Source organism: Apteryx mantelli, chromosome 13 (assembly GCF_036417845.1).
Source record: "Apteryx mantelli isolate bAptMan1 chromosome 13, bAptMan1.hap1, whole genome shotgun sequence".
Lineage (NCBI taxonomy): Eukaryota > Metazoa > Chordata > Aves > Apterygiformes > Apterygidae > Apteryx > Apteryx mantelli.
This window is the reverse complement of record NC_089990.1, coordinates 19,357,958-19,370,812: the sequence shown is the minus strand read 5'-3', so window position 1 is coordinate 19,370,812 and position 12,855 is coordinate 19,357,958. Positions and strand designations below refer to the sequence as shown.

At 34.2% G+C, this 12,855-nt stretch overlaps 1 protein-coding gene across 7 annotated transcripts in view; it reads right to left on the bottom strand.

The window, feature by feature from the left end:
• Nucleotides 1–956: 956 nt before the first annotated feature.
• Nucleotides 957–12,855, bottom strand: part of STAG2 (STAG2 cohesin complex component) — an 83,679-nt gene continuing 71,780 nt past the window's right edge. For 4 of the 7 annotated variants that reach the window (XM_067304274.1, XM_067304275.1, XM_067304273.1 and 1 more), the window contains 9 exons: nucleotides 12,503–12,604; nucleotides 10,290–10,438; nucleotides 9,647–9,775; nucleotides 9,088–9,293; nucleotides 8,463–8,652; nucleotides 8,263–8,376; nucleotides 6,432–6,558; nucleotides 5,986–6,063; nucleotides 957–3,107 (listed from right to left, as the gene is read on the bottom strand). In XM_067304274.1, the coding sequence (XP_067160375.1) occupies nucleotides 3,084–3,107; nucleotides 5,986–6,063; nucleotides 6,432–6,558; nucleotides 8,263–8,376; nucleotides 8,463–8,652; nucleotides 9,088–9,293; nucleotides 9,647–9,775; nucleotides 10,290–10,438; nucleotides 12,503–12,604 (1,119 nt within the window). In that variant the 3' untranslated portion in view covers nucleotides 957–3,083. The remainder of the gene's footprint in view (nucleotides 3,108–5,985; nucleotides 6,064–6,431; nucleotides 6,559–8,262; nucleotides 8,377–8,462; nucleotides 8,653–9,087; nucleotides 9,294–9,646; nucleotides 9,776–10,289; nucleotides 10,439–12,502; nucleotides 12,605–12,855) is intronic. The other 3 variants (XM_067304277.1, XM_067304279.1, XM_067304278.1) reach the window with 3 other exon arrangements.

Sequence of the window (12,855 nt, the reverse complement as noted above, 5' to 3'; positions counted from 1 at the left end):
TATTGTCTTTGGTTGTTTAATTTCAGGAAATACTTTTACAGAATATGCAGACTATTTCTTCGAATGTCATTAAATGTCAATACCTCCTGTGTGGCCTCTTTGGTAAATCAGAGGGCAGTCTTTACTTTCTCTGTAGTGCTTGTTAATTTTCTACATTTTTATCGCATAGCCTTTCCAAAAAAAAAAAAAAAAAAAAAAACACCCCACCACACGTATCTTCTTTCTTTTACAGGCATCTGTACCAAAATTGTATCACTGTAACAGATTTCACATTGAGTAGCAAAGGTATTTTTCTTGAGTTATAAATTTAGAGCCTACTAAAATCATTTCAGCTTGTAGCAGGATCTAGAGATAGGATACATTTGTAATGAGAAAATAAAATAAAAAACAAAATTCAGGGTCACATTAGCAAGGATTAGAAGTATGCATCCATAAGATTATTAATGACTCCTTTATAATGACTAGTAATCAAAAGGAGACATTTTCAACACACATCCAGGCTTGTTGTGGAGGAGGAAAGGAGGAACTCTTAGGATTTTTTGCTCGTTTTCTTGCCGTCTTATTGATTAGGCTTAAAAAGTTTATTTATCAGGTGTATGATAAATGTAAGGAATGGAAAGTAGTATGCACATTTAGTGAACCAAATAGCCCAATTTGATTATATGCAATACTTCCAATGTCTGAATCAAAAACATTCTGAACAACATCAGATAAAAGTTAATAGGGAAAAGAAACCCACAGAAAGGCTATTGACACACCTTTTAAAAAAAGTAACACAAAAATAATTAACCATTGATTTCTTGCCATGTAAAAGTTCTATACAAATTTTAAAAATTTTATTTGCAGGTACTAGCCCCTTGAAAAGCTCACTCTGTATTTACACTGCTAATTCTTTTAACAAGTTTATCTCAAATTAAAGCATATTTAAAACAATCATGATCGCATAACTTTTCTACTTTAAATTATTAACCCAATTAGTGCTTTATTCACATTTTAAAAACTTGTACAATTTATTACAAATATAAAACAGTGCAGTTTTCCATACATTATCCCAACTCTGAGACAAACACTTAAAAGACATGGAAAAAGATTTTGATTTTTATAAACATAACATTTGCATTACTCACTCCCCTTTCTTCACTGACCTCCCTTACCCCCGATTTAAAAAGATCAAACATACAACATACTGCAGGTTTATTTTTATTCAAAAAGTTACTGTCTCAAGACATAAATACAAATCAGAAAACAGTACAATTAGGACAATAGAATGTGGAGGACAACAGGTTAAGGTAAATATATAAAACATTTTTAGCTGGTTGAAAACAAAGCTGTAAGAACTGCTTTCACAAAGAAACACTCCTTCAAGAGTAAGAAAAAAATCAACTTAAGTTTAAAATCATATATACAGTCCTCTCAGCAGTTCTATTAAATGCAGTGGTGTGAAAAACAATATAGGCAGTACTTTTAGACATGAGAGTATTTATTTATGTAAAATGAGTTAGGCAGATCTAGTTTCGAGTTTGTTGTTACCCCATGACTTAGTAAAATAATTATATTTTATCATGATCCTTTAGATAATCTATGGTTTTTGGCTACCACAGCCGAATGTTTAATTTCGGAGTCTAAAAACAGGAAGCCTTTTCATATTCACCCATTTGGGGAGATCCTTGTATTGCAAGCATATTAAGGCATGGAATGATTAAAATAATATACCTCAAGAACTGAGAGACAACTGACAAAAAATATACATATGTAATATAAGTTAATATTTCCTTTAAAATGATGTCTAGCTGCCTAAGCCTTGCAAAATGAGTCGGTGTCAAAATGGCATAGATCCAACTTTCTGTTTTAGACCAATTTAATTTATTTGTGAATGGACACAAAATGAAGTTTAAAGCTTAGCTTTCAAAGAATATTATGGGTTGTTTATGAATTTCTATTATCCAATCTAATTTACATACAGAGGAAATGTACTGTAACCTGTTAGAAGTATCTTTAACCTGAAGACTGCTTGCAAAGACAGATAGATAAAACAATATAAAATACAAATTTAAAAATCATTTTTAAAGCATGAACTCTCATGCTCTTCTATTTTTAAACATTGTTAAACTTTCAATATATTTCTGAAACCTCATAATTTTAAGTTGGAATTTAAAAGTAAGAAAAAACTAAACAAACTGCGCAATTATAAAATCAGCACCAATTTATATATATATATAATTTTATTTAAAATTTAGATCCCTATTCCCACACTCTAATAAGCTGTATAATTTTTGTTTAGAATTTTTCTGCAAACATACTACAATAAGCTTCTTTTATTTGGAGACAAAATACAGTGGCACTACTGGAAGGAATTTCACAACATTACATTTTTCTTAAAGGACAAGCAAACTTTCAGGGCTGGTAATGGGCAAGCATGACCGTGATCTGTTACTTTCTGGTAGTTCATATTTTCTGGACCTTTCTGAGAAGGCTAGCATGAAGCTTTTGGAAAAAAAAAAGAACATTTTAGATGAAAAAAGCTGTTGAAATTCTGCTTTAATTTTTTTTTCCCCCATATGATTAATTAAAACAAAGCTTCTGTTGATGAAGTTTGCATTTAATTTAAAATATTGACACTCTTCTGGTTCTATCACTGTAAGAAAAATCAATCCATCTATTATTTCAGTTCATGGATGTAAACAGCAATCCAGCAGAGCTCATGATTATTTAGGATAGCCAGCAAATGTATAAAGAGAGGGGCTCAAATCTGTACCAAACACCTCTCAGACTGATTAAAACTAAGAGGGAATACTTCTTATGATCCGGAATAAATTGATAGCACATAAATAAAATATTGATTTTTTCCAACAAAAAAAAAAAAAAGTGTAGCTTATCCTCAAATTGTTTACTTGTCCTTTACATTTCTTTTTTTCAGGCAAACAAAACTGCCCCTTCAATGCACTTGATCTTGAAAGCATGTCATTCTCCTTAGAGAAAAAATCTGTTCAGAATTTCACCGTATCTACCACAATTTTGTATTGAAAAACTTCCTCTTCCACTTAGAAAATGACTTCACCACTGATTTATTTGCTGCTCTGGTATTAAAACATTGACACCCCAAGAACCTAAAAAAAAAGTTAGAAATGGTGTCAATTTGTAGTCTACTATACATTTAACAAAAACAAAGCAATTGGTATATGATAAGATTAAGACACTTCAAGATATGTTACAGCATTATAAATTTATTTTTTTTCCAAACCAAATTCACCACACTTATGATTTATATTATAGCATGAAAAGGGCACCTCATTTATTAGAAAATGTTTCTCAACACTTGAAATTAAAACCAGACCCAGTATAAATGCAATAAAGACTGTGCTTTACTTATTTTAGATAATAATTGCAAAATAATTTTCAATTAGTTCTTTGACAATGGTAATTCTATAGGCCTTAATCTGAAACCAAGTGTGCAGCATGTAGCAGTTAAGCCCGGGCCAGAACACTCTACACACTGCCTGCTGCTGCGTGTGTTTATAAGGACAACAGGTCATCCCACAGCAGCTAGCCAGGACAAAAACTTGGTATTAAATAATTGTCTCTTTCAGGAAGAGAATGAAAAATCAAGAAATAATCAGGTTAAACCAAAGCACTGTTCTTTGGGAGTCCATATGATTAAGTGAAGAAAAAGCTTGCCTGAAATGAAAAATCAGTTTCCCTTCCTAAGTGGGAGCAAACCATAGCTTCTATGCCAATGAAAGCAGGTATCATCATTGATATGCTAGAAGATGAACATCCAGATCTTACGACTGTCCTACCTTTTATAGGACTATAGAATCAAAAAGTGCCATAGAGGTATATAAAAGACTTAATTCTCCTGAATACCAAGAAGTTAAAGACTGCTGTTCATATTTATCTGCTTCCAAACCAATTTTTACTGTTCTTGGTATCAAATTCACCTCAGATGCATCATACAATATTGTGCGCTAAGACACGAACTGCCTCAGGTGCCAGCAATAACTGGACACATCATAAAATGGTAAGAGGATCACTAAAATTTTGAGTCTAAACCATGCGCATCAGAATAAACTAAAAACCAGATTTATTAAGTCTAGGTCTATCTAAAACAAGCACACCAAATCCAAGAATGATGGACCTCTGTAAGAAATTATATGGATAAAGCAAAATAACTTTGTGTTCTGAGGGATTTTTTTGTGTTTATGAAACTATTTTTTTACATTTAAAATATCAAGTGATAATTTCAGCTCTGCTTTAATATGGATTAACATCATCTCTGAAACAATTAATAGATCTTCCCATTTAAATTCATTTAGGTGGAGTTTATGCTAAAGAAGAGCTGTGTTCTGTGATGCAACTGTTTTCTGCAGTCCTGATTCCAGGATAAGCACCCTTGCCGTGTCCTGACTGGGAAGAAGGTTTGCTAGATGATGCCCCTTTGTCTGTACTAACTTATTATATGTTTGAGTGTGCCATTGCTTCCTCCTTGCAGAGGAATAGTGCACAGCTTGTTTTCCTGGCACACAGTGGCAGGACACTGCTAGCATATCTCTCACAACGGGCTCCAAAAGCTTGCAGAGCAATGCAACTGTAACCGGCTGCCATCATGTGGTCATACTCCCAAATTGCAGCTAAGGCGTGCCTAGCAAATCCTGGGCTCACATGAGATGGTGGTGAAAAGAATGAGAAAAAGTAACAGGAAAGAACACTAGCTAACAGTAAACCTATTAAACTATTCTTAATTAACTTAGAAACTGAAAAGCTGCAAGGTTTCTGAAATCAATATATACCTGTAGCTGACCAAATTTTCATCACTGTAGGAAGAATAAAAATGATTGGTATTTCACAGACCACTTAGTTAAAATTAAGAAGGGGAGGGGAACAACTATTTTAAAAACAGAAAGTCAGAAAACAGGAGATATACTTTCTATGTGTTACTTCAAAACTGAACACACAAAAGCTAGATGCACACCTAATCTGATTCATCATTACTAAAACAAATGCCTACTAGTACAAAATATATGAATCTGCATTTTAAAACAGTATTTAAGACTTCTTTCCCCCATAACAAGAAAAGCTTCATGCTGCAATAATACTGTAAAAGCATACAACTGTCTTCCAATTTCCACCAAGCTATCCAAGATTCCCAGGAAGCCTTGTTGTACTGTCTTTTGCTGGGATGCTGCAGCTTGTTATTTCCAGTGTAATTTTGTACCAGTTACACAAGGTCAAAAATGGCTGCATACATTAAAAGTGGTTTAAGACAGAAGGGATCCCTCATGCAGATTTTTAAAAGATAACAGAGACTGCAGATGATATTATCAAGTTGGAAAAAAGGACAACTGCAAGCAGAAACTACACACTTCAGATGTTTGGACCTAAAGCTTTATATGGAAAGAAAAAATACCTCTCATCTCTATAAGCAGATATCCGTATTATCTCTATTGTCTGTTTTCTCTATTACCTGACTTAGGAACAAAATTTAACATGCCAACTAAAGAAAAAGCCCAAGCTACCCACTGGTAATGACAGAGTCGCCTGAATTAGCTCATCACAAGAAGAAACTTGCCTTTAATGTCATGTGTGTGCAATTTTTTTTTTTTTTTTTTAAAGCTGTTCCCTACCAAACTCTGCAAGGGTCTTTGCCACACTAGATGTGTTTTCTTCTTAGATTCAAAGGCTTTTGATTTCTACATAGCTACATATTAAGTACTAAGAACAAAAAACCTATAAACTTGCAAAAATTTTGGTATGAGCATGTTAATTCTCCCCTCTCTACTTTAAGACTTCAAGAATATTAACTACCTTAGAATTTATAAAACCAAATTACAGCACAAAACATTTCATCAACTGGACCAGTCTGTCAAAATTAAAGAAATACTAAGGACAACCTAAAAATTGAATTTCCTTCCACTTAAAATTTTAAGTAAGAGTATTGTAATCACAAGACTGATTCTACGTACATTCCTCTTACAGATGTTAACCTACCGATTCATCCATGATTGAAGCAGGGTCAAAGAAATCTGGTTTTAGCTCTGTTCTTTCTCTCCTGTTCTTTGATGGCGGCTAAAAAAAGCAAGCAAATGAACAGCCATTCAACACATTAACATTAATTTCATAAAAAATACATATGGAGTTTTTACCTGTAATTAATGAAGTTCAATTCTCAAAAGTTAAGAGTTTACTGGGGATAAATTTTCATATTTCACATTATTATTATGGGAAGTGTTTTTGCTTTTCATATGGCAGTTTGGACAAATTGTATGTGCATGCAGGTATGTGTGAACAAACTGTATGTGCACAGCTGTTTAAGAATGCAAGAGATCAAAAGGAATTACTTCTTGTTTAATAAGAACAAAAAATGATTCAAATACCTTACTTTAAAAACAGAAAAATAAATCCAGTATCCAGTAAAAGCCAAGCAAGTTTCTTACTAGGTCTATGTCCATGGTGTCAAAATCCATGCCTTCATTGAGATCTTCAATTCGCCCCTCCGATGACATCATCACATCTTCAACAATTGGCTCTTCATCATCTTCCATTAGACTTGTGCCACGTCGACTGAATTTGAAAAGAAAAAGCAAATAAATCAAGGTAAGTTTTATCTGTGTATTTAAAAAGCTAATGCTTAATAAGAAACTGCCAACACATGACAATTCCATTAAACAGAAGGAACTAAATTCAGCAATTGCAAAAAAAGAAAAACAAAAAACAAAAAAAACACCTCACCCACAACTACTACTAAAACAGTATTTAATCAGCTAGAAAATACTAAGAGAATGACTAGCAAAGATCAGTTTATAAAACTTTGAAAAACTTCTCCAAATAGGTATACTGAGAGGTGCAAAAATTGATAGGCAGATCACAACTGCAGCTCTTTCACAGATTTGCACGCACATATTCAAGCTCAGGAGAGAGAGAACGTGTTTGCCACCTAAAGAAAATCCTTCTTTTCTGCCTTATGACATGCCACAAAGGAATGTCTTTATTATAAAGTAGGTGCATGAATTCATTTTTCAAACATTCCTTTACAGTACTTCATCCCCTTTCCTCACAGCTTCTAAATACAACATTAAGTTCATAAGAACAATAAAGAGTTGCTGTAATTATACTAATTGGTGATGCGATATAAAAATCCCAAAACTGTGTTACGTGAAGTACTGGTGTTAAAAAATTAAAAACAAGCAGGGGAAAGATGTAAAGCTCCTTAATCTATGCCCAGGGTTTTAATTTAAAACTTCTACATTTTTTCTGTAGAACCATACAAGCATCATATAAACAGAGGACTTCTAAAACTAGTCTTCCTCTCCTCAGCTAAACTACCTCTGAAGCGTAACTTCACTAGGGTGGCATGTCAAAATGCACACTTGATCAACCATAATGAAGTAAATGTCACTAAATTAAGAATATATGATCTCTGAAGGACAACGCTCATTTAAGAAACATTGGCCTGTCTTCATCTTCATTCATAATTTGTAAGATTTCGGGGGGGGGGGGGGTTGTGGTTTTGAATTGGAAAGATCTACAGAATATTTGCATGATAATCAACATATATGCAGCTGGACCACTGGCACTATAGTATTCCTCTCAACCTTAATGACAGTTCAGATCAGACAAAACCCATGCCAATCACAAATGGATGACAACAGTTTCTTTAAAAGGAATACTTTTCCTAAAAGGAAAGCAGTTGAACCCTAAACATGCAACTCAGAAGTCAGAAGGAGAAAGAAACAGCAGAACTGAATTTCTGAACACATTGAGACACCTATCTTCAAATGCACTTTAATGTCCTATGTCTAAAAAAAGATTCTGTAGTTGAGAACTGTGTGTACGCAATACATAAAGATGATGTTTCACATGTCATATTGATTATAAAAATCTGCCACAGATAGAGATAGTCAGTTTAGCAACACACCCAGTTACCTTTAATATGAAGCTCACAACTATAGTTAACATTTCTGGAATTTTAGTTCAAAACTAAACAAGATAAACCGATCAAAAGGATTAATCTATTCTGCTAAATACATCCCCAAGCACTTTTACCACCACTTTCCTTTGTGGATGTACCCAAAGTGCCAGTCAAAGGCATTAAGGCAATTTAACACCCCCATCTCACCTTCCCTCCCCCCCAAGATCATAATTAGTGTAATTAAACACTACTCAAAAACCAGAATGTGTACCCCTCTTAAGAGATACAGGAGTAACATTACATTTAAGAAACCTTCCCCTCTCTAAACCACTGAAATAACATTTCACTCAACTCACATAGCGTGTTGCAAGTTGGTTCTCAGCTTGACGTAGTTCATCGCTGCCCTCTCCTGCTGTTGTCGTGCGGCTTCTTCCTGTTGCCTTTGAGCCAACATCCACGTTACTTGCGTGCTTAAAAAGACCATTATTCTATTTTAAACAAGAACTGGTTTTGTGTATGAATGCTAACACAAAGCAGATCTACTATCTCTACGTACTTGTAATCGAGTGGAGCTTGGTGGTGTTCAGGCTGCATAGGATAGACACCCATATAACTCTCCTCAGGTCGCAATCTCTTGGGTTCCCTCATTATTGTGGAAGTAAGTTGAGGTGTCTGCATCATGACTGGCGTGTGCATTGTCTGCTCCCTGTTCAGCCACATACTGTCACTACTGCTGCTTTCTTCAGCTGGAAGGAAACACAGGATATCAGTAAGTCTTTTCAAACTAGTCAAAAATTAAATGTTTAAGAAAGACTTAATGCATGTGCATCCTGCCTACTGAGAATCAATTTCGTTACTTTTTGATATATAAATTCTTAAATGTGCCCCAAAAGGCCTCAATATATCACTGCTGGCTAAAGTGTTTAAACTACTTCTATGTTTTGCAACTTTAAGTAGCATAGTTCCTTCATTTCGTTTTGCGCATCAGCATCACATTATTCAGATTCCCGAGATGAACAGTTTTTTCACTAAGACATGCACATACGGAAGTTATGCTGTTTAAAAACGAACAAACAAACCTTAAAGCATGCAAGTTCACTCAAGCTAACAAAAATAAGGACTGACAAATATAATTCCTGAATATCTACTCTGGTAAATTTTAAAATAGGAAAAGTTGCAACCTTCAGGTACTTTCCGTTTCCCTGTTGCTGGCTTTGTTTTCTTATTTCTTACTGTAGATCCTCGACTACTGATTCCACTGATGACTGACATAGTATCATCATCCCCACCAGCTAATAAAGAGTTTCTGTAGGACATGAGAGGAAGCCACACATCTTCTCTTCGTAGAGACATCTGAAAGGTCATAAACTTCTCCAAATAAACATACCTTTAAATGGAAAAAGTAATTAGAAAGATGCAAAATATTGGTAAGATGTTCACATGGGAAGACAAGCAACTACTTTAACTCCCAAGGCTCTTCTCATCCAGTTAAAGAGCTCTGACAACAGCAAATTCAGAACATGTTTTCTCTCCATCCAACGAGAATAACAAGGATAAAAACTGTTTTTTTTACCCTTTGTGATTATGCTCAACTGACTTGCTAGGTTAAAGTTGTCTTATGGGCCAAAGTTTTCATTTTAGGTGAATGCAATACTCATACATACAGCTTTATTCAGGTGCATACTTTCTGATAATTATCATTACAAATAAAATATTAAGAAAAATCAAGAAAATTCTTACACTGTTCTTTTGTCTTGTCTGAGAAGCTTGGAGGAGAACTCACTCAGGATATCAAGAAATGCCAAGTTCAATGGTGGATGGCTCTCACCTTGTGGATTAGGCTCCTTAAAGGCAAATTCTATGCCATCCCTAAAGTTAAAAAAGCAAAAGAAACTAAGTTGCATAAGGCACAGAAGAAAAGAAAGAGTTCCAAGCACTACGAGCTACCAGAACTGAACAACATCCCCCTATTTCAAAAGGGCAGTTGAAGTTCTTAAATGTTGCCATATTCTTAAAAAGTCAACACTATTCATAATTTGAATCTGGATGCACTCCTTTTGTCATAATGCTTCATAATTCTCATAATTCAACTTTTCTGCACATAGCAAAAATAACCACTGATAATCAAGTGGAGAGTCACTACCGCTACGGACAAGACATTAATGTTTTTTTGTGACAGCACCAATACTGCTATCATTTACAGGCTTCTACAATGATGCTGAAGAACAGCACCATTATTCAACATCTGGTTTTAGTTCAGGGACAATGCAGTCGGCTAATTTGTAAATAGGTTATAGTCAAAATAAAGGTCCTTAGTGCTGATACTTGAATCACGTTAGTCAAAAAAGTGTTTACAAAAAAGTAATACAAAGCACACAATTACTTGTGTAACATAGCTATAGCTTCTCTTGTTTTCAATTGATCCAGTCCAAATGTTAAAGCAAAACGTCGAGCAAGTTCCTTTATGCCACTGAATGTTGGTGATGATCTGTCAAAATTATAACCATTTTCTTGAATCATTTCATTGAAAAGCTGTACAAAATGAAAAAAAAAAAGATTTTCATTTATTAAAAGATTATGCCAAATTTGGACAAAACTAGGCAGAGCTAAAAGTTTCAAAGTGTGTTTTATTGCTTAATTAGACAACCCCAAAAGACAAACACGGAGATTTAGGAAAGTCAAGTCAAGGCTTCTCTTTAAGAGTCTGTACTTCAGAGCTAATCCTTGAAATGTCAGCATTGTCCAAGTTTGTGTCAAACTAAATGTGCTGGACAAGAGTGGTTTCAGTGATTTCCTAAATGAGCTGTTCTAGAGTTGAGAATGATGAGAATTAATAAAACTCCCTGATCTGTACACTAACAGAAAAAATAAATAGGGTAAATTCTCACATGACCTTTTTGCTACAGTTTGTGAAGACTAATTCAACTATTAATTTCTAACTCATCTTTTGTACCTTTTCCAAATAGAAATATAATAGAAATAATCTAAAATGAAAACAAGGCTTCAGGGAAGTTGCCGAAGACACTAGAAGCTTTGCCATGGAGGCTCAGATTGTTACTATCCATCAATACTTGGCAAAGCTGAACATACTGAACTTAGCAAATTTTTTCTCTGATCAATCCTTTCACCATTCAACTGATTCTGACCATAATTCTCTAAAACAATCGATTTTTCTATTATCTTTTAATTTTGTCTATTACACTTCCCCCAGATAACACAGAATATAATAAACCAAAATTGGACTTACTGGGGCTATGCACATTAACTTTTTATTAACAGTTTGGGCCAAAACATATCTAAGTGGTGTGTTGCCTTTTATGCTGGTAAAGCTCATTGCAAATTCAGTACTCCCTTTATCGACTATCACTTCTAGTATTTCCTCTCAGACTGGTTCCTTTTCTAAGAAGTTTTCCTGAAAAAATACTAGTTTACATGTTTAAATTTAATGTCAATTTTACAATATTTGGGTCCCTTCATGTTACTATTCTTCTTGCACATTAGGATTGTGCAACTGCCCTATTATATGTGTAACTACCTATTATGTCCACTTCCTCTGTCCACCCTTCGAAATGTAAAAGGCAGGTTATTTATGGAACAGAAAATATTAACAAGGAAAATATTTTCTGATACGACAAAAAATTGTGAACTTGAAAAGTCATCAAAAATTGTAAGAGAAGAAACTAGCATTTAATTGCATACTTCATGCTGCAGTTCCACCAGCTACTTAAAGTCATGCTGCTGGCAAAAGGAAAGGTCTCTTCCTCCCTTGTACTGGCAATAATATTCATCAACCAGGTCAGAGGCTTCCATAAACTAAAAATTACTTTTTTCAGGTTAGTCTTCAACCAGATCAACATCTAGATCTAGATCCACCAGCTCTATGCACTCTAGAGCTGAGACCAAAGGGTGGGGAGAGGGAACAAACTGAGGGACATAGATCTGTGCTGTTGTTGAAAGGAACAATGTTGGATTGGAGTGGATTGCAGAGCTATGGCTTTATTGATCTCATCACCTCACTCCTGTAAGATTCATGCAGGTGGCTTATGTGAGCAGATGAATCTGACTCTGACCTCCACTTAATTCATCAGGTCTCCATACAAGTAAGATCATTTACTGAAGAGTGCATTAAATTATGTTTTAATTTCAAAGATGGGTGAAGCCCCTACCAAACATTAAGAAATACTGAATTACCAAAAATTCTCATTACTTCTCAGAATAGGCACAGTAAGAAACACAGGAAATGCTTTCCCTTCTTTATCTGTTCAAGAATATATAAGCTACAAAGTTCACAATGCATTTCTGTGTATGTGACTCAAACTACTGTTTTAGAATAAAAAGGTGTCATGTATTACCTCCATTTGATATTTATCATCCTTCCCACACACTTTTCAGTAGGACAAAGTTTGCAAAGTACAGAAAGGCTTCTAGCAGTTTTTCAAATAGTTGCAGAAAACACATTTCATTTCAAATCTATTCATCCCTATCTTCCATAGGAATTTCTTCATGAATTTCTTACTCTAGCTATTAAACAAAAGAACACGATCTTCTACAGTATGGAATTTCATACATAAAATATTACAAGTAAATCATTCTTACCTGCTGCAAGCTAAGAATAAGCGTTTTAGCACACTGGATTTTGTCTATTTGTCTTGTTTTACTCATTGTTTCTTTAATAATATCACCATAGTCATTGTAATACTAGGAAAAATCCAAACGCAATAGGTTAACTTTTGAATTTAGTTGAAAATATTACAATTACTGAACTCTTCAGAAAACATATAGGATATGCTGCTTTACAAAATTTCAGACACTTTGAAAAGGAAAAACTAATACTAACATGTTCATGATTACATCATCATCAAGATCATATTCTAAAATATCTCCAAAATGATAAATACCCATAAAACCCAAATATTTCCACTTCTTTTCATATTTGTTTAAAGTCATCA